The sequence below is a fragment of the Haemorhous mexicanus genome, chromosome 5, assembly GCF_027477595.1.
Source record: "Haemorhous mexicanus isolate bHaeMex1 chromosome 5, bHaeMex1.pri, whole genome shotgun sequence".
Classification (NCBI taxonomy): Eukaryota; Metazoa; Chordata; class Aves; order Passeriformes; family Fringillidae; genus Haemorhous; species Haemorhous mexicanus.
Window position 1 is genome coordinate 22047219 of NC_082345.1, and position 20884 is coordinate 22068102.

At 41.9% G+C, this 20884-nt stretch overlaps 1 protein-coding gene across 2 annotated transcripts in view; it reads left to right on the forward strand.

Moving 5' to 3' along the window:
• The first annotated feature begins 9830 nt into the window (after positions 1-9830).
• TXNRD1 (thioredoxin reductase 1) overlaps positions 9831-20884 on the forward strand; it is a 39312-nt gene continuing 28258 nt past the window's right edge. Inside the window, exon 1 of one of the 2 annotated variants that reach the window (XM_059846211.1) lies at positions 9831-10040. Coding sequence is in view for 1 of the 2 variants with exons in the window: in XM_059846210.1 (XP_059702193.1) it covers positions 9962-10040 (79 nt within the window). In the remaining variant the exon portion in view is untranslated. The remainder of the gene's footprint in view (positions 10041-20884) is intronic. The other variant, XM_059846210.1, reaches the window with a different exon arrangement.

Here is a 20884-nt window from a genome sequence, read left to right on the forward strand (position 1 = left end):
CCAGTCCCCCAGTCATCCTCGTTGTCCTGGAAGGTGGGGGCTGGGGGAGAGTGGCCAGCTGTGTGCCGCTGGCCTTGTCCCTGGCCTCACACCCCTGTTGCCTCACCAGCCTAGTGCTTGTTGTCAGCAAGGCAGGCACCATTATTGTGAAGGTTCCTTCGATCTATTCCAATCTGTCCTCCACCTGCCTCAAGATTTACCAGCTGAGACATGAACAAGTTACCTCCCCAGTGACTTCCTACATTTTGTGCAGCCTGAAAAAGAGGAGGATGGCTCATGGAACCCAGGTCCAACCAACCGTTTGGTGGAATAGAACCTTGGGTGAGGGGATCTGTGGGTCTGTATTACTTTCCCTGAAAAAAGTAAAATTTCACTGCAAACCAAAAAGGATCCTTTCCCCCTGGTGATTCAGGGTTTAAAGAGAACATTTTTCTTCCACTTTTAGGCTTTGTTCTGAAGAAATACAGGCTGCTAAGTGAAAATATTAGTTGGACTGACTTCTCATGGAGATTTATAAACCTCTCTTGTGAAGCATTTGTATAAAACACTTCATATCTGCCAGTCCCTCCATTAATTAGAATCAGAAAGGGCCAAAAAGCAGCCAAAGACATTCCACACATCTGCCACCAACGTGTGTGTGTGTGCAGTCTCTCAGTGGAGGTAATAAGAATGTTTTTTGTTTGTGCAATTCTTAATAACCTTCATTATTTGAAGATCTTAAGTATTTTAACTAAACTAGTATGAAACTCACATTTCACAGTAGCTTCTGCTAGCATCCTCTTCTGGTTAATATCTGATAAATACGTTATACACCTTTCCTAACTCTCTTCTGGTACTGGGGTTCACACAAAGCAAAACTCGTTTCTGCATGGTTTCACATAACAATATTAGTTTCATGTGCTTTGATATATCATAAAGATTTTGATTCACTCAAAATGTCCTTGTGTTTGGATTGTTTTGAGTTTAAAGCGAGAAGAATTTTGCGTGGCCATTGGTTTTTGCTGCAAATGCTATATGCAGCTTAATGCTGACTCATGGGTACTGTGAGCAGTAATTAGTAATATTTTTCTCTTTAAATGCCAGAAGATGTTAAGTAATGCAAGAATATTCACCAAGTTTGGGACCTTAGGGAATGTGTCTTCCCCTTTGTCTATTTTATAGCTTGTGCTCACTAAGTACAATCTCTGACAATACACTATTAATCTCTGCACTCTTAAGATCTTTGGATGGATTTTTTCATGTCAGCCCAGAATTTCACAAGTGATTAGAAAGACAAACGCTGACCAGTGTGCAGGATTTCAGGGCACAGAGTAGAGAGTGCCCTTTTTTTGAGCTGCTAGTTGCTAGTTTTGAATCTTCTTGAAAACACAGCCCTCAAATTTTTCTACTACATTTTTTTTCAAATTTGAAATGAAAATATTGTTTATCCTGTGTTTTTTGTACTGATATTTGTCAGTGTTGTGTTGATAGAAAAACTACTTATCCTCTTCTACTCAGCACTTTTCTTTAGGACAGCATAATGGGAACAAGTGTTCACTGGTGACAGAACAGCACTCAGTGGTTAAATTTGTCAGCCAGCTGGAGTCAGGGAATCCAAGACAAGGGATTCCAAGCATTCCCATTTACAAACATTTTATTTCTTGTTCCTCCATTAGTAACAATTTCTAACACACACTTGTAACTCAGTCTTCAATTGGTTTGTTATTTTATTCCTATGCTAAGTATATTTTCAAGCTCCATACTTTGTGAGGCAGTGATCTACTTCCTGAAATTGTCATTCTGTGCCTAAAATTTTCAGTGAGGAAATCAAAATCTTCAGATATTTTCTGTTCTACTTAGTAGGTGTTAGCTAAGGTGAGCAAGTATGCTTCTTTATACCAGAACAGATATATCAGCTTGTTCCAGAATGTGCCTTACTTGTGCTGTGGACTCTGTCATTTGGAAAAATAAGTGCTTGAAATAAGAAATTCTGATTTTTGTAGAAATAGCACTGGATGTAGGGTGAGTGAGTTGTTCATCTAGCTTTCTCCAGAGTTCTCAAAACTGTGAAATTCTTAGTGTAATAGACTGGAAATAGGTCTATCATCAAACTGTGAACTCCATGGGGCATCAGGAACTGGTATTCGTTCTTCATAGTGATCATTCTAATGTTCATTGTCTTCTTTGTTTTTATAGATCAGAAAATTCTTATTTGTATCCAACGTTGAAGCTGCAGAGCTAAGCAATGCTATTGGAAAAAGATGAAATGTGTAAATCCAGAAGAAATTATCTACAGGTATTTAACCAAGTCAGAGTGGGATGAGACCAGGTGGAATTAAACAAACTTCAAGACATTTTAATTTTTCTAATGATCAGTAGCTTGCTGTTGTGTTGAAAAATTCTTTAGCTAATTAGACATGCCTTCCTTTTAGATAGTATTCCCCCTTTAACAGTAAAATTTTTGCTACACTTGGAAGGAGCTGTGTGCTCAGGTGGTCTTTGTGCTTTGTGATCCCACAGCTCTGAAGGGGAGACATACAGCATCTGCACTGTGCCAGTGCACCTGAGAGAGAGAAAGATCTAGAAGAGTAGCTAGCTTTGATGCTTATGCCATGAGACCAAAGGATGTGTTTTTTCACAGCAGACTGGTATCCACCAAAGAGGCAGCTGGGAAGGTGCAATTCTGAAATTACTACATCCCGTTTAGGAAGTATGGTCCAAAAAGCAAAGTGCAAGCTTGGATGCAATTTCCCAGGCCTATTGCATGCTTCTTGTATGACCTTGGGCAAATTACTGTAAATCCAAGCCATCAGATTTAAATTGAGACATGCGTAAATGCCTGTGAAAGTCTGAATTTTAATTATATTGTGCCCAATTCCCCATCTACTAAATTAGTAGCAGTATCATTTTCCTATCTTGAGCTGAACTGTGAATGCCTCAGATACTGGGAAAGCAGGGTAGGTAGGAGTACCAGAGGTATAAAATGACTAGAAAAACTATTTTCTGAAGGCTTCTTGAGACCAAGCTGCTGTGTGCCAATCCCTAAGGAGAGCTGAACTCATTTTTGAGCCTTTTCATCACTACTGCTCAACTGCCTTTCCTTCACAGGATGCACAGAAATGTAGTATGTTGAGACATATTCCGCTAAGTAAATTTTATTAAAGCTGACCAACATTTCAAAATTTATTGGGGGAGCTAAGACAGATAGGCTGTACCTAATTCCTAAATCTTGTTCCTTTAGAGAAAACAAAACCCAACTTACTGTTTTCGCCAGTGAAATGGGTAGTCAAGCAAATAGATGCAAAAATACAGCTTGAAGTTTAGGTTTGCTAGTTAATCTCAGCCCAGTGGGGTTAAATGTGGCTGGCAGCAATCCCTTTGAAAGGTAGCTGGAACACCACTGACTTCTAATCAGGTAATTTATATGTTAAGACATGTCTAAAACATCAAGTATAAATATTCCACACCAGCAATAGGAACTTCAGAGTACACATGCAAAACAGAACCACTAGAAGGACTAGAAGAGACCTTGGCAGAAGCTTCTAGCTTGTCCATGAGTAATACAGCGACAGGTGGAGGTGAAACTATAACAATATCTCCTCTGCTTTGTTTTCAAGAAAGGAATGACACCGTTTTGTGATGCAATCTGAGAAGAGCTCGCTTTTCAACTGTGTCATTACAACCTCGTGGATAAAACCATTAGCATTGGTTTTGTCTCTTCTCAAAACACAGAAGAGAAAAAAAATCAGTGCTCATTTTAAATAGCAAAGGGTTGAAGTAATTTTGCTTTTTCAAACCTTATGACAAGTAATATAAAGTATAAAATGAAAAACCTAAGTAGCTCTGGTAAAACTTCAATTTAATTTTTCATAACTAATTTTATTACACATTTGCAAGGGTCATTCACATGGATTTGTTTGATATCACTAGCATTCAGCTGCATTCTATGGTTATGTTTTGGATTTTCTCCGTATTACCAGCTACATGTGGGATTGAAATTTCTCAGTGGTACAAATATGGTGAGAGATGTCTTATTTAATCCTACTCTGCAAGGGGACAAGCAGCTGCTTAATGGCTATGTAGTGAAATCCTGCATCTCCCGGGGTGGGGAAGCTGGGTTCCATTACAGCTCTGTTTTAGGTACTGCAGAGGGAGCACAGAAGGCATGTCAGATGAAGATGGGAAGTGAGGGAATGTGGACTTTTGCCCAGTCCAATTCTGATGATAAAGTTACAGTTATGAAAGCCCTGAGGCTGTCAGCATTGACATAATGGATTTACAGAGCAGAAGCTTTGGTGGGCTACAGAACTAAGTTTTTCTCTGGATCATGAAAATTTACTCACACAATGCCCGTGTCCATGTGGTTGAATTGCACAACTCTTAACAGGTTTGAGCACTTGGTTTTCTTGGCATTTGCCATGGTTTAACACCAGTCATCAAATTCCACACAGTTGTTCACTCAGTCTTCCTCACCTTAAGTGGGAGGAGAATCTGAACAACAAAGTAAACCTCATGGATTGAGATCAGAACAATTTAATGATTAAATTAAAATGCTATGATGCTGCTAGTAGTAGTAGTAGTAGTAGTAAAGAAAAGGAGAGAGAGGAATAAAACTCCAGAGAAACAAGTGATGCACAACATAGTTGCGTACCACCCACTGACCAGCGCCTAGCCTGACCCCAAGCAGTAATCAGCAGCTTCTGGATAACTGCCCATAGTATATTTACTAAACATGACATTCTATGGTATGGATTATCCCTTTGGCAAACCCGGGGCAGCTCTCCTTGCTATGTGCTTCCCCCAGCTTCTTGTACCCCTGCTAACTGGCACAGCTTGGGAAAAAGTCCTTGATTTAGAGTAAAACACAATTTAGTAACAACTAAAACATCAATATATTATCAACATTATTCTAATACTAAATCTAAAACAAACACTGTGCCAGCTGCTATGGAAAAAAACTAACTCATTCTCAGTTAAACCCAGCATGAATGGAGGAATTCAGGACTTTCCTAGAGGTGTCAGAGGTTTCCAGAGGCTATAGCATTTGTCAGTATTTGTAGTTTCCTTCTTGTAGATATGGGACCTTAAACTGCACTGCTTCAAAGGCCTGTGTACATTACCATTCTGTCAGCAGCATGATGAAAATAAAACTGTTCTCTTACACTCAGTCACACAGGGAACATCTTAGCCATGGCCCTGAACTCTTACTAACGTACTGACCGACACCATCGCATTTGCAGTGTAGGCAGAGACATAGATGACTTTTGTCAACTTAAACATGAAAGCTGAAATTCTTTTCTTTTGAACTTATCCAGACTAAGGACTAGATATAGGGTCACTCTTTGAAGTGCCTTTCTTCAGAAGGATGGGTTGACACCCGGGTATGCCTGTCTTTCTCTGTTGGCTGCAAAAGGATCTTAGATCCAGAGCTTACACAAGAGGCCAAACTTTGAGGTGAGATCTGGAGGTATGAAAATTAATCTCAGCTTGCAAAAATGACTGGTATTTCAATTACATTAATATTTGTCTCTGATGATGGAGATAGGAATGTGGCAAGAGCACACTGAGATCATGCAGCAACAGCCAGATTTTATTGTTGGTCACCTTTTATAGGGGCTTCAAATTTCCACTGGCCAATCATATGGATGCATTCCATTCACTTGAGGTCCCCAGTCTGAACTAAATCTGACCTATCAGTACTGTGTCCAGGGGCTTGTTTAATTCGTTACTCTCTGATAAGCCAAGCTGGTCGAGTTAGTGTCTGTTATGCCAAATTATCTGGGCAGCTATAGACCAGCTATAGCTGTTAGACTTCCCCTTTCTTTTTTAAAAAATGCAAAGTGTTCTTTGTCATCTCTCTGCAGGTGCCTTGCAGACAGGATGACAAGACAGCTTGATTGATGCCTTAGGCTTTAGCTTTTATAGTTTTACTTTTATATTTACTGCTTTAGTGTGTAGTTCTGAGCTTCAAATTAAGGGATGATAAACTGTCTTCACAGAGTAGCTGCACAAAAAAATTCCTTTCCTAGCTTGGGACCAAGGACAACTGATCCAAGTTTCAGGCCCAAGAGCATAAACAATATTGAAGTGAGGAGAGAAAAACAAGAAGGCTGGGACTTCATAACCAAAAGCTATAATTGGACAATTACCTCCAATATCCTAATGGACCAGAACTTATAAAAGTGAGAGACCTCATGACTGGTCATCCATTTTGTGACCATTTTGTGTTCATCTTGGGTGTAGCCCTGGCTGGGCTCTTGTGCTACCCAAGGTGTATCCATTGAGGCCTTCTAATAAATACCTACTTTATTCTTTAACTCTGTCTAGCCTCTGTTCTAGGTCAGGCTTCACAAGGCACCATGATGACACCAATGATTTCACCCAATTTAACGTGCCTAGCCTCTCCCAACAAGTGATGCCTTCCATAAATGATTGAAGTTGTAACATTAATTCCCAGGAGCTGTCAGGCGGGATTACCAATGATACAAGTTCTCAAAATGGAATGCCGCAGGCTTATTACTTGGAAGTTACAAACCTACAACATAACTCTCCAAACAGGAAACATTTCAACTTGAGAACTTTAGAACCCACAAACAGGAGAAACAATCAGTCTCAGTTCAGGTCTGTGGTCCCAATCCTTAAATAGATAAAATCTTCAAGTCCTCATATCTTTAAATTTATATAATCCTTCTAATAATCCTTGTGTCAAATAATTTAGGGTATAGATAGCACCATACATTCCCCCTTTTTATGTCTAAAAAGAATACTTTTTAAAGTGCCATGTGGGGAATACCAGTGTGTAATGCACCCCAGTGCTGTAGGAGTAATTTTGTGTTTAGTGAGGTATACAACTGCTTTTGAAATTACCATTTACCACACCAATTCAAAATTATCAAAGGAAACATCCCCTGTCTTAGGTTTTACAGGTCACATCTTTGTATATGTTAAAACTGACACATCCTTGTGTTTGTAAGGTCCTTAAAATATTTGATTCTCAAGGTATTTGAACAAAGTCGTAAGTGAATTGTGCTGAGTCATCAACTGTAAGAGATGACACACTGCAGGTTTTCTAGAAGTTAGAGGAATTGGTATTAATTTAACATAATCTTTGTAATTTGTAGAGGTGGTGAACACACCACTGTTCTACAGTGAGACTCCTTGATTATAAGTGACACTGGGTAATTCTGATTTTTGTATGTACTGGTTTTATGGAACATCCCAAAAGTAGAACTTAATTTTTTCCATTACTTCAGTGGATCTTCACCACAGCAATGTAAGACTGCTTTCTTAATGAAAGGAAATATGATTAAAATATAATTGCAAAAGAATAAGCAAAACAAAGCACTGTGAATGATTAACAGGATTGCAAGGTTGTTTTTTAAATTTGATTTTTCTCAAATTGGCTGAATTGCCAGCTGGTAGTCCTCATGTAACGAATATATTGAGATGGGTTTGGTAGAATAGGGTTCCTTCCCTAAGCTTGTTCAGCAAATTAGTTTAATAACTGTATTTCTGAAGCCATAATAATCCATGAATGCCTGCAACAAATATTATCCTCATTATTATAATAATTTTTGCTGTTACAGATAGCTATATTGAAGACATAATGTCTAAAATCACAGTGGTCATTCTCATAAGTTCAGAGACTTTTTTCCACTTAACAGTCTTAAGTTTAGGGTTTTTTTCTGTGTTTGAAACCCCAGCGGACCCTGGAGATATATTGTAGAGTAAAAGAGTAATACAGAAACAATATAATTGCTGAAGTTCTCTGAGCAAAAAACTGGGGACAGGAAGGCAGTGCCTCTTAAACATCAAGACTCAAAGTTATTATCCTGTTCTCTTGCTTCCCTTTCTTTTGATCCTTTGTGGCAGCTCATTATTCCTTTTGTGGCAGAGTACTGAAGTAGACATGACACATTGTACACTGGGGAACACTGAGGACTTATGCAGGGCAACAGAGCAACCCAGTGGTCACTAAGACTGAGAGTTCCTTGGTCTACAACATTAATTTCATTGTCATGTGTTGGTGGCACAGCATCCTTCACTCTTGCTCAGCCACAGACCCCAACAGTCAACCAGTGCAACTGAAAAGAAGACTCATCCAGCAAAACCATCAACGGTTAGGTTTGCATAATTTTAAAACCTTTCAAACAAGTGCAAGTGTTTGCTGTAAGCAAGAATACTGACCAGGTAAATTGCCTTGTTTGATGTAATGTCATACGTTTCTTTCCACATGAAGAGTTTTGTTGGGTTTTTGTGGCTCGGTTTTGGTAGTGGGAGGTTACAAGGATGATCTCTGTGAGATGCCAGAAGCTTTCCCTCTAAGAAGGGGAAAAAAGTTATTGTATAGATGTAATTTCCTCTGCAGACAGAGAAAAGAGGACTAAAAATATGCGAGAGGAGCAGCTCTGGAGATGGTAGGGTCAGTAGAGAAGGAGGGGGACAAGGTGCTCCAGGGGCTGGAGCTGAGATTCCCCTGCAGGCTGTGGTGCAGCTCATGGTGAAACAGGCTGTCCTCATGCAACACATGGAGGTCCATGGGGATGCAAAGATCCACCTGCAGCCCATGGAGGAGACCCAAGCTGGACCAGGTGCCCCAGACAGGGCTGTGAATACTTGGAAAAACCCTGCTGGAGAAGGCTCCTGGCAGGACCTGCAAATCTGTGGAGAGAGGACTCCATACTGGAACAGGTTTCTGGTAGGAGTTGTGACCCTGTGAGGGACCCAGGCTGCAGCAGGCTGTGCCTGAAGGACTGCACCCTGTGGGAGAGTGACCCACATTGCAGCAGCTCATGGAGAACCGCTGCCCATGGGATGAACTCACGTTGACCAGGTTCATGGAGAACTGTCTCCTGTGGGAGGAACCCCATGCTGGAGCTGGGAAATGATGTTTCTGCCTGAGCAGCAGCAGAAACCTGCTGGTTGAACCTGGGATGAACTGATCATAACCCCCATTGTGCTGATGAACTGATCATAACCTCCATTGTCTCCTTGTGCTGCTGGTGGAGAGGAGATAGAGCTGGGAAGGAGGGAGGGCTGGGGAGAAGGTGTTTTTAAGACTCATTTTACTTCTCCTGGGTTTATTAGTAATACATTCAGTTAATGTCCCCAATTCAAGTCTGTTTTGCCTGTGATGGTATTTGGTGAGTGATCTCTCCCAGACTCTATCTCAACCCATGAATCTTCTGTTGTATTTTTTTCTCCCCTGTCCACTTGTGGAAGAGAGGGACAGAAGGGCTTTGGTGGGTGCCTGGTATCCAGCCAGGGTCAAACCACTAGGAGAGTGAAGAAAGTTTATATTGGCCGACAACCACAGCAGACATTTGTGTACAGGCTTGATAGCAGTTTAATGGGTTATAGCTTTCATCTTGCTTTGGCTTCTCAGCTGATTCCAGCAGTCCTTGGCAGATGCTCCTCCTGCCACATATTTGAGTGTAAGCCACCAGGATGGGGCCACAGTCTTGGCAGCACTGTAAGGTAATAGTGGCAAACAATGGTCCAAGCCCAGACAGGAGCAGTGTGACCAGCCTAGTGCAGGTAACCTTCCAGTTACAGCGTCTCTTTTATCTATGCATTTCTCAGCACAAACAATTAATTGCGAGGGGAAACCCTCTCCTAGAACATCTCCTGAACGCCCTCGTCTCGCCAGCATCCCACAGCCCGCAGGAAGGAGTTTCGCTCGGGAGCGCAGGGCCTGGGCCCGGCCGGTCCCCGTCACGGGCCGCGCCAGCCCCTAGCTGTGCCCGCCAGCGTCCGTCTCCATCGCGACCGGGCCGCACTGGGACGCTGGGGCCGAGGGAGAGGCCGAGGCCGCCAGGGGGCGCCGCCGCGGACGAGGCGCAGATCCGGGCTCATCCCGTCCCGTCCCGTCCCGTCCCGTCCCGTCCCGTCCCGTCCCGTCTTATCATATCCCGTCCTACCTCATCCCATCCCGTCCCGTCCTGTCCCCTCCCGTCCCGGCCCCTCCTGTCCGGCCCGCGCCATGGGCAGCACCCTGCGGAAGAGACAGGCCGTGCGGCAGGCGCCCGGCGGCGCGCCCCCGGAGCGGCGGCGAGCGGCAGGTAGGCAGCAGGCGGCTGCTGGCGGGCAGCGCCCGCCCGGCAGCGCTTCGCACCTGGCGGGCTCCGAGCGCAGTGGGGCGGGCGGGCTGCCGGAGGGACCTGCTCCGGTTTCCCTGTGAAGCACCCGCCAAGGCGGAGTTGGGGCCCCCACCCTTGCTGGCGGCCGGGCGCCCCGCGGGGGTACCGCGCTGCAGAACAACTTTGCTGTGCCTTCAGCAGGGGGACCGCGGATCCCCCGCGGGTGCTGGGGAGCTGTTCCCAAACACGGCCTCTGCCGCCCGCGTGTCCCCTGAATGACCTTGTCGGGCGGGCTACGCGCATCGTCCCGCTCACCGTAGATCAGAGCTATGCTGGGTGTGGGAGCCCGTCGCCGGGGACTGCCACAGTGTGGCCTGAAGGATGTCTGTGCTGAGGAAGGAACGAGATTTGGAGTTAGGAACACCGTTTGGAGTTAGATGCGAATTAAATGGCCCTCTGGTCCATGGATATGATTTCTGCCTACCAGGACTGAGGCATCTTCCCACGACAGAATGGGGAAATTTTTGTTTCAGCTCACTGCTCTATACCTCGTCAGTCAGAGCTTCAGGCTGAGATCCTCCATGGGCATAGCATTAACCGTGCTCTCACCGGGTCCATAAAACCCGATGAAAGAAGCTAAATAATGGGTTCGAAGTAATGAACGCCTGAAAATGAGCCTATGCTTACGTCTGGCGCTGAGCAGCAGTTCAGCCTAAATGAGCATGTACTGCTATAGGAGTGTTTTCAGCTAGCTGGGAGAGAGGACTGTTTTAAACATGTTTTTAAACACTTGCAATAATTTGAGGACATGGACACAAAACCACCTTAGGAGCTTTAAGGTGTTACATGATATTTTAAGTCTTATTATGCAGGATGGAAATTGTCAAAACCTTGGCAAACAAAAAGTAAAGATGCCTGTGCAGTAGGAATTTGCATAAGGCACAGCAGAAGCTGGCAAATACAAAGATGACATTTGTAAGAGTTGAAACTCCTGAAGTAAGCTTATTGTTATGGCTCCATATTGCTTAGATATTTCAATTATACCAACAAAAAATCCTCCAGTCTGAGCATTGGAAGCACTAGATGTTCCTTGATCCTAAGAGGAAGGAATGGGGAAGAAAAAAAAAAAAAAAGCAAACAAAAAAACCTCTCAAAGCACTGTCTAGAGAATCCAGTTGTCCTTGTACTTTCAGGGCACAGCTGTGACCTGACAGCAGTTCCCTTACCTAATGTTGCCACTACCATGTTATGATTTAGAAGTACCTAATTTAGTTTAAATCAGATACTGGAATCTGTGCAGGTGTGGTAGCATGGAGTCTGGGGCAGAGTGAGCTGCTCTGGAGTTATATACCCAGACCTAGTTTCTCTGGCCAACAATCTATCTGCTGGCATAAACTCAGAAATGAAACCTGCATCTCAATGAGCATTTTCAGCATTGTGAAGCTGACTCATTTAGGCTAAATGACTTAAAAGAACATGTTGTTTGGGCTTTGGTTTATATGCTCTGCTGTATCTTTGGCTTTTCAATTTAAGATGTTACTACTCCCTGTCGCTTATTCTACAACTCTGGCAGCATCTTAAAGTAATTCTCCAGGAAGGTTGGTTTAAACTGTGAGGCAAGGTTTATATTTCAGCATCAAGGCAGATTTTCTTCTGGGATAGTTGCTTATGAGTAAATTGTTATCTGAAACTCAATGTCCATTTCCTAAAGGAACACATCAAAATTTTTAGTGTCCAAAGTTTTTCGGTTTTAGGACAAGAGATGAGAAGAATTTTGTGTGCTGTTGAAGAGCTTACACAGATGACTAAAGCAAAATAATTTACAAAAATTTGAACAGAGAGTCATAATTTACATGAAACCAGAAACATAATCCAAATATACTAATTACTCATTGTTTAATTGACTCTGAAGCACAAACAGTCAAAAATTAACCCCTTTCCATTGTTGGTCATGCCAAGTAGGAAAGTTGTTTTAATATCTATATACTTCCCTTGGACAAAGTATATTTAAACTTACGTGTGTAGTAGGAGAAAGAAATTGGGTTGTTGATAGCTGTAAGAATTTCTTCTTTGTTCTCTGGATTTTTTCCCACCTTTCCATCTTTTATCAATGTCAATATTAGATTCAGTTATTAATTCACTGAAAGATCTAAAATGTTTAAAAAAATAAACAGTAACAAGCTGTCAATGAGCACAAGTGGCAAAAAAATAGTGCCTAGCACAAGAAAAAGTAAAAAAATTAAGACGAGGTGCTCATATATAGCTTGCATAACAAAGGTCTTAAATACATTCCCTTGTCCTTAGATTGTGGTTTCAAAAAGGTTATTCTCAATCTTCAAAGGCCATTCAGTATACTTCAACAACTGCATTTTGCACTAAACTTACACATCTCAGAATTAAGATAGCCTGGGTTGCAGCTTTTGCTTTCTAAAACATGTTCTTTGTTTCTGTGGGACTCTAACTTGTTATAATGTCAAGTGCTGCTTTTTTTCATCCCAGACTGTCATAGTTGAATATTATGAGGGGCTGTGTTTTAGTTTGGTTTGACTGTTTTATGCTGAAGCTGCTCAGCTTCTTTCAGGACTGGGAACTCAGGACACACTCACTGGTGGGCCTGGAAAGTAGACTGGGAATGAAATTTGGGCTGGATTCTACAAAGTCAGTTTAAAAAGTAATTTTAGCATAATTTTTCCTAATTTTTAGTGCTAATATGAGAGCCTCTGAATGCAGCATAACTGTGAAATGGAGTAACAGGGGATCCACTTAGGCGGTCCTAGTTCTGTGCTGTAGTACAAACACCAGTAGTAATTAGGTTATGTTGACATTTACATGTGGTGAGCATCACAGTAATGAGGCCCCAAATATTTTTGCTTTTGCAGTATTTCCTGGAAATGTGTTGACCATATAATTTACATGTGAGTTGCTCAGGTGACAATAACAGATGTGTCATAGCACTATTTGTGCAAAAAAATAGAGTGAACTCAAATCCTGGATGTGGTTTATTGGATGCCCATGTATTTCCTCTACCCTTGTTAATAATTATGCCATCCCCTTAATTTCTGCTGTGAACAGAAATGACGCTTGGCCTTCAACAATGTATGGTATTCGTCTCCTTTTTCCACTCCCTTTTTATGGTTACTCTATTTTCAAAATGTTGGAGATAGAACTCCATTTCTTGTTCCTGTTGGAAGGTTGTTCCTCCGTTAAGCTCATCTCAGTTACTCTTTGGTAGGGTGCCTTGTTTCTGTTTTGATTGTGCTTGTAGAAAACAAATCAAATAACAGATAAAATTGTGCACTGGGGCTTACTTAGTATACTGAATTGCTAAATTATTCTCCTTTTTCTTTACCACTGCAATCTCCAGAGTATATCTTATCTACAATGATTCCCTTGTTTTTGGTATCTGTTTTTTTACACCTGCCTGTTGCCATGCAGCTGCCTTCCAGTTTATAGCTCAACTCATGTATTTCCTGTGGTTTTTTTCCATTGCTTGTTCATTTTTTTTCTCCATTCATACTTTTAAATAACTTCCTTTTTTGAATGTGGTGTCACATTTTAGGGCTTCCTTGTATAACCATCCCCTAACTTGCTTGGTTATATCTGATGCCCTGTCTTTTTCCTTATCTTCAGTTTGATTTTATCTTCTGTCTTTCCTCCAAAAAGTTCACAAGTTCACAGCTGTTGCTTTCCATAGCATATTGCCTTTCCTATATATACTCTTTGTGCCATGTAGTATTGAGTATGTAAATACTCAATTTTGTATGTAAAGTATGTATGTAAAGTATGTAAAGGGATTTTTATGTATGTAAAGTATGTAAAGGGATTCTTTTATGGTAAACTCCATGGAATTGTGTGATCCCCTATAATTTTTGGCTGTTACAACCCTATCTGACCCAGCACTTGTCTTTTGCATAAAAGAGATACAAATGCAAAGAGAGGAAGTAAGTAGAGCATGCAAATACTTCTATTTCCATAGAAAATAGTAGTGATGTAGTCTAGTGTAGTCCAAGCTTTTCTTAAGAAACTGCTAATGAACTGGTTTTACTGAGTGAACAGAGATACCATGTTGTTTCATCTTCTGTTCTAGCAAAGTTGCCAGTTTTACTTGTTGAGTCAGATGCTCAAGGACGAAAGAGCTGTTTGACTTGGTCACCTCTCTTGTGTCCTGGCATTGCACCCTCAGTATGGTAGGAAGGAAACTCCTAACTTCCTTATCTCTGCTGTTTGCACAGCCTGACAAGAAGCAAGCACTTCTCGGTAGCTCTGGCTCACGTGTATAAGGTATTTCTTGCTTTCCAGCCTTGTTTTCCTTCACAACCATTCCCAGCCAGACCTTTGTCAGGGCCGTGTGCATAGGCTTGGTTTGTCGGATTGCTTTGGTGGCAGGAGAGTTCAGAGGGCAGTGAGTGACCTGTTAGGCTGCGCTGCTTCCCTCTCCTCACAGAAATTCTGTGTCCTTGTTTGCTAGGCTGCTACAAACAGGATTAAATGTTTCCACTCAAGTCCTTTTGGTTTTCAAAGGCAAAAAACTTTGATTACTCTGGATTAAAATATCTGGGTTTTTTCCTCACCTCTTAAAAAAGTTCCACTTATGGTGGGGGGGAAATCACATGTTTCTGAGCCAAGTACTCAGGCACTTTTCCTGGTGTTGTACCTGCCTTAAACTTCATGCCCTTACTGTAAGATTACCTGCAAAAACCTTCTTTTCCTTTAACTGTGTTCAATTTTAATAACTGGTTTGTTAGACAAAAAAGCATGATTGTGTGTGAGTTGTTTTCCACCATTTTTTATGTTCTCTATGACTCAAATGGAAGCCTGATTACAAAGAAATGAATGTGTGAATGGATAAATGGCTTTAGTTGTGGTAGAAACAATAAAGGCATGGCCAGTGGCAGTAGGGACTAATGAATGGCACCAGCACCAGGAGATCCTGTTCCATCCCTTCTGAGTACTGTTTTACTTCTCTGGCCTCAGGTGCCACACTTATTCAAGTGAGGCTGGTGATGCTTCTTCCTCGTGTCAAAGAGTTGTTTATTTACTGACCAGGAGTTTAAAAAAAGGTAGCTTAAGAATATTAATCACAGTTTGTGGAAACCACAGGTTTGTGTTGGCTCCAGGAATTTCAAGAAGAAAAGTCAGGAAGCTCAGTCCTTTCAGGTCATCCCAAATAAAGGGTGAGCCAGTATGAATGACACTGTGAGCATGATACACTTTACAGGTAGTTATATCAGAAGCCAGCTTCCTTTGTTTTGATTTCGAATTAGATAAAGCATTAACTAATATGAGTAAATCCCAAAGCAACTGTGAATTTTGAATGAAATAGACAAAAATCTATGCTAAAATTACAGGTATTGTAAGGTGATATTTTCCATAAAGATGTCATATAAATTTTTATATGAGATATTGTAGCTTTTACCACAGCTCCAGAGGCAGACAAGTTTTATATTAAGATTTTCATATCTTACTTAGTTTAGTTCACAATGAAATAAAATTCAAGATGAAAGTGGTCCAAGATACATAATTAATGTAAGATTGGTTGCCTTTTACTGAGGAGGAGAGAATCTGAAAGTTACTTTTGGTAAATTTGTACAGCTTGTTCTGTTAAAGCCAACAGAGTTTGTATTGTAGATGTTCTGGAAATACTTGAGGTCAGCATGTGATGCTATGCTAGCAGAAAACATCCCTATTAGTGCTAATTAGAGCAACCTGGCTAATTCCTCTATGGTTTACTGTAAACAATGACATAAGGAATGAGGAATGGCTGAAGACTTTCAAGGGTAAGTACCCACTGCCTGATACTGCTGAGAAACTTCTGTGGGTGAGAACGGTAGTAGGAAAGTCTGTAAGAAAGCCCAGGTCTTGTTGGAGTGGGATTTTAAGTTTCATAATTATGGCAGAAACATGTCTTGTACCCAAGAAGTATAATAATGTCCCTGTTAAAATCCCTAAAGTAATATACTTTTTCATAAAGCAGTTGGGCTTTGTGATAGCTGCATGAATACTCAGAAAAGCAAAAGGAAAACAAAAGCCTGGAAATAGGAATTACTTCTTTTGCTAGGAACTAGAAACTGAGACCAGTTTTAGAACTCCTGTTTTCAGACTAACTGGATGAGACAGATTATAAATTTGAGTGGATGACTGTCAGAGAAGGGGATGTTTGAGTGTTGAGTGTTTTGCCCTAGGTTCTTGGATGGAAAGGTGGTGGATTGCAGCCCTCCAAATACAGTGCTGACCTATCTTGAGTGGAAAACTGATTGAAGGATGTTGTTGAGTCAGTCCTCAGATGTTTATTGGAAAATTAACCTGAAAGGGTGAATTTTGTCACTTAATCCCATTTTTTAGTGGGAACTTTTCTGCTGGGTATAGAGAGCTTTGATTCAGGCTCTCTGATTGATGTCACTTGAAAGTTTGTCTTTCCTTCTATCTGGCGTTCATCATTCCTCTGTCAGTGTTTCTTCTTCTGTTGGTCTTGGTTTTGTAATTCCTGTCTTGCTATGCAGAGGTTAGATTAACAGTTATCACTAGATTTTTACTGTCCTTTGAGAATACTGTGCTCTGGGTCTTTCTACTGTTTTCTGCCTTTTTCATATGTTAACTGCGTTTGTTTGGCTGAGAATGATGGAGGTTTTTTTCTCTTCTGGCTTAGAGCACTCAACACTTAGGTTGGAAAGTTCCCTGTAGAAAGTTAGTATCTAAATGTTTTCCCGCTTATGGAATTTACTTTAAATGCTTTTTGTACTCAAATAGTTGTGGTAAAAACAAAGAATTTATATTTTCATGAAGGAAATGGGTGTTTTGAAGTAGTACTATGTACCACTGTCAGGACTCTGCAAACAGAAATCTGACCAAGTAGAGCCTTTGCTTCAACAAGTTGCAAAGTTCAGTTATTCCACATTATTGTCTTCATGTTGATCCAAGTCAACCAGTCCCTTATTTAAATGGAAGGCGTTTTAAGCTCTTAGATATGAAAAGGGCATGAACAAAAATAGAATTAAAATTAAAGGGTTTTGCAGCAACATACTGGATAAATATAAGCAATAACATAGTTCAGGGAATTTCTCATTTCTTAGGACAATGCACTTTACTCTTTTGCTTGTCAAGTCTTAAAGCTTGGTGGGTTTCGGATTTGAGAGACCAGCTGACAGTTCAGCCCCTCTTGCTCCTCCCTGGTGGGATGTAGAGAAAATTGGAAGAGTGAAGGTGAGAAAACTAATAACTGGGACAAAGAGAATTTAATAGGTAAAGCAAATTACACCATGCCAGCAAGGCTGCAGGCTTCCATTTCCTCTCAGTTTTGTCAGTTCAGCTGACTGCAAGGCAGCCTCTCAGTGTGCATTTGTGATATGATCCAGGCTGGAGGGGTATCTTTTAAGGGCTCGGGGATTTTCCCTGATAATCTGAATGATGTAATGGCTCTGTTGCTGTCACTACCAAATGTTTGAGTTTGCTCAGTAGGGGAGGTAGTGACCTGCGAGGATACTGCAGAAATGAGCATATCTAGAAGAAGGAAAACGTGAAAATTTCTCACACTACAAAGATCACTTGAACATAAGGTAAATATTCATTGTCATATGAAATAGCCTGTACTTCCCAAATGCCTGAAGAAAGAGCTGTAAAGCAATTTATGTTATAAAAATATTTTTCTGAGCTTGCTCAGAAACACTTCAAATTCAGAGGTGTCTTCTAAACTCCTGGAGAAGCGACAACTATTTTTTTAAATTATAGTTTGCTAAAATTTGAAGTTTGTCTTTGTTGGAAATGTTCTTTTCTGTGATACAGAAACTCTAGGTAAAGCAGTGGAGACTTTTGCCTTGAAGCACCATTTCTAGACCTCCAGAGTGAGTAGCTGAAAGGCAAGTGCTTTCCATGGGTGCCCATGTCCTGCTTCTGCAGCTGGTGGGATCCCTGGATCACTTTTGCGGGGTAAGGCAATTCTTATCCTGGAGCAGTTCTGCTTACAAAGCTCGTGTAGGCTGTTGGGTTGGGCTGGTGCTGTTCCCATGTGATCAAAGCCTTCTGAAACCAATCATGCCTTTTTTCATTCTAGCCAGAAGTTACACAACAGTCAAAAGTTCAGAGGCCTCAGTGATAGGGAGGACTTTGGTTTGTGAGGAAGCTCTCTCCTAGTGTCATGGTTTGACCCTGGTGCAATGCCACTGCCCCCATGAAAATACTTTCTCCCTGGTGTCTGCTGTGAGATGTGATCCGAAATAGAGCAAAGCAGGCTCCAGCATAGGAATAAAAGAGAAAAAACTTTATTAACCTGCAACTATATATAAAGAGAAACACACAGAACTTGGAGTGAAAACCTTCCAAAAACATTCCCCCTCCCCCCCCCACCAAATTTCCAATACATCCACCCCTCAGATCATCAACTCTCATTCCATCACCACCCTTTAGATAATCAATTCTCAGTTCATCAAGGAGAGAGGAGTCCCTCTTGTACCACAGGCTTCCCCTGGAAACACAGTTGAAACCTCTTGTGTTTCCACGTCACACGTGGCACCGCCCGGAGATCATTTGCCGTTGTGACAATCTTCCTTCCATGCCCAGTGCTCTTACCACTGCACATGAACCAGAGCTGCTTCTAGGGTTTTCCTTTTTAAGGGTGCTTTGCCCAGTTCCAAAAAAGCACAGTCTCTCACTTTTGGGACACCTGTCCCCCCCAGATTTCACCCCCTGAGGCCGAGGGGTCTCGAGAACAGAGATCCTCTTCTTCTTCCCTGAAGACGGAGGGCACAACCACCACCCTCCTCACCCGCTGTCTCTGTTCACGCACTCCTTCGCATAACATCACTGCACTCTCTTGGCTCCAAGCCATTGCCTCCCCCTAAATGCAGTCTCTGTGTCACAGGAAAAATGGTTCTGTCCATGGCTATACAAGAAAAGTCCAGCCAAAGGCCACACCATCATCTCCTCCCACCTAGGATTCTTCTCAACTTCTCTCATGGCCCATTTCCTCTTATCTCATCTCTGTCTCTCTTCTCATTCAACTCAGGAGGAATCAGCATTTGTAAGGTTTCCATCATCCAAGAAAAGGGTTAAAATATCAGGCTCTGCCTGTCCAGAACTCCCACGGCTGGCCCTGCTGGGCACCTTCTCACCAGGCAGGGGAGGTCTGACCTCTTACACGAACCCATGAGAGCTTCCCCTTGGGAGTTCTCTGCTTTTAACCCCCTTGTGTTCTCAGAGGCCTACCCATGTCCTCAGTGGCCACACCAGGTGCCAATATTCAAATCTGAGCACCTACTGGTTTGACCACAGCATCCCAAAAGCTCACTTCCTCTCAAACCACGACACCTAGTAAGAAAGGATATGGGTTGAAAACACAACAGTTGTTTCACTGCATTTTTTTATCTCTCCAGGTAGAATTTTTTCTGGTTTAACAAGTTCTCAGCAAACCTGGCAGTTTTGCCACTACCAGCAAGAGGTGTAGCTGCCTCCTCTGACTCTCTACTGGTCTGGTAATGCCTTTGTCCTGGCACCAGATGGGGTGATCACAGCATTGTTCCCTGAGCTGGCTGAGCTTGTTAGACTGTTGGGAAACTGTCCACAACTTTCATTCTCCTGGGCTAGTTTTCTCCTAGGTTAATGAGTTCATTTGTCTCATCTCATGCACGGGTCTGAAGTCTGCCAGATCTGGTGCCAAGTATGCAGACATACAGAAGGAAAAAACCAGTGTGGTGAAAGAGAATACACTTGTCCTCTTTTTTTAGTATTGATTGATTACATTGATTCACCCCAAATCAAGGAGCACTTGGCAGGTCATAGGGAAGGTGCCACCTCACCAGCCACCACCTCCTAGACTGGGATTAACAAAACCAAAACTTGGTGGTTACGCAGGGCAAGAGCCTCACTGGGCTTCCCTGCTACAGACTTGCTGAATAATGCTGATACGTACCAGAGTCATCCTCACCACCACATCTCGGAGGGTTATCCAGAGCAGATCCATGGTTCAGGTTCTCTTTAGCAGTCTCACTCTGAACAAATGTCTCTGCTGACCCGTTTTTGGAAATCATTGATTATTCACCAGGACTTTGGGTTATCACAACTGCTATTAATGGGCGGAATTTTATGGAGAGCAAGCTGGTGACACACAGAGCACTTTCTGCTTTGTCATGCTGCCTGTGGCAGGTTGCCCAAACCAACAAGGGAGAGGCCCCCAGAAGCAGAGCCAGCCAACATACAAACTCTTTCAAGTCTTTGCCAGTGGCTATGGCTGCCTTTGGGTTTTGGGGCTATTGCTAAAACTTGGTACCTCTGGCACAGATCTACCTGAAAATAATTAGAGATATTTATACAAGTGCCTGTATTGGCTAATGCCTAGATTTTATCTCACTGAAGCCACAGTTTTAGGTGAACATTCCTGAGACTGTTTAAACTTGCAGGAATAAAATATTCCTCCTGTTGCCTCAGATACACACAGGAATGTAGCTTTAATATAATATAGTGAAGCAAAAATTTATCCTTTGTGAAGGCTGTTCAAAACCTGTGTTCTTGCTTTTCTTTTTTTACATGTGTATATTCCCCAACTAGAACAGGAAAAGTAGCAATCCATCACTAATATTACTGTTAAGAGTTTTGATCATTAAACCCCTTTACCAACATCACCAAAGTACTCTTCCCAATATCTTTGTGAGATAAAGGAATTTTATTAACAAGTTTCAGAGAAGAAGTCAGAAATTACAAGATTACAGACCAGTTTTCAATGATTGCCTTTTTTCATTTGTGTGTATGTGAATGCTTTTCAGGTTTGTCAGCTCAATGCCCAAGGAATGTATACATAGCATTCAGTATGGCTGTTTCTCTAAGTATGGGCATGTGTC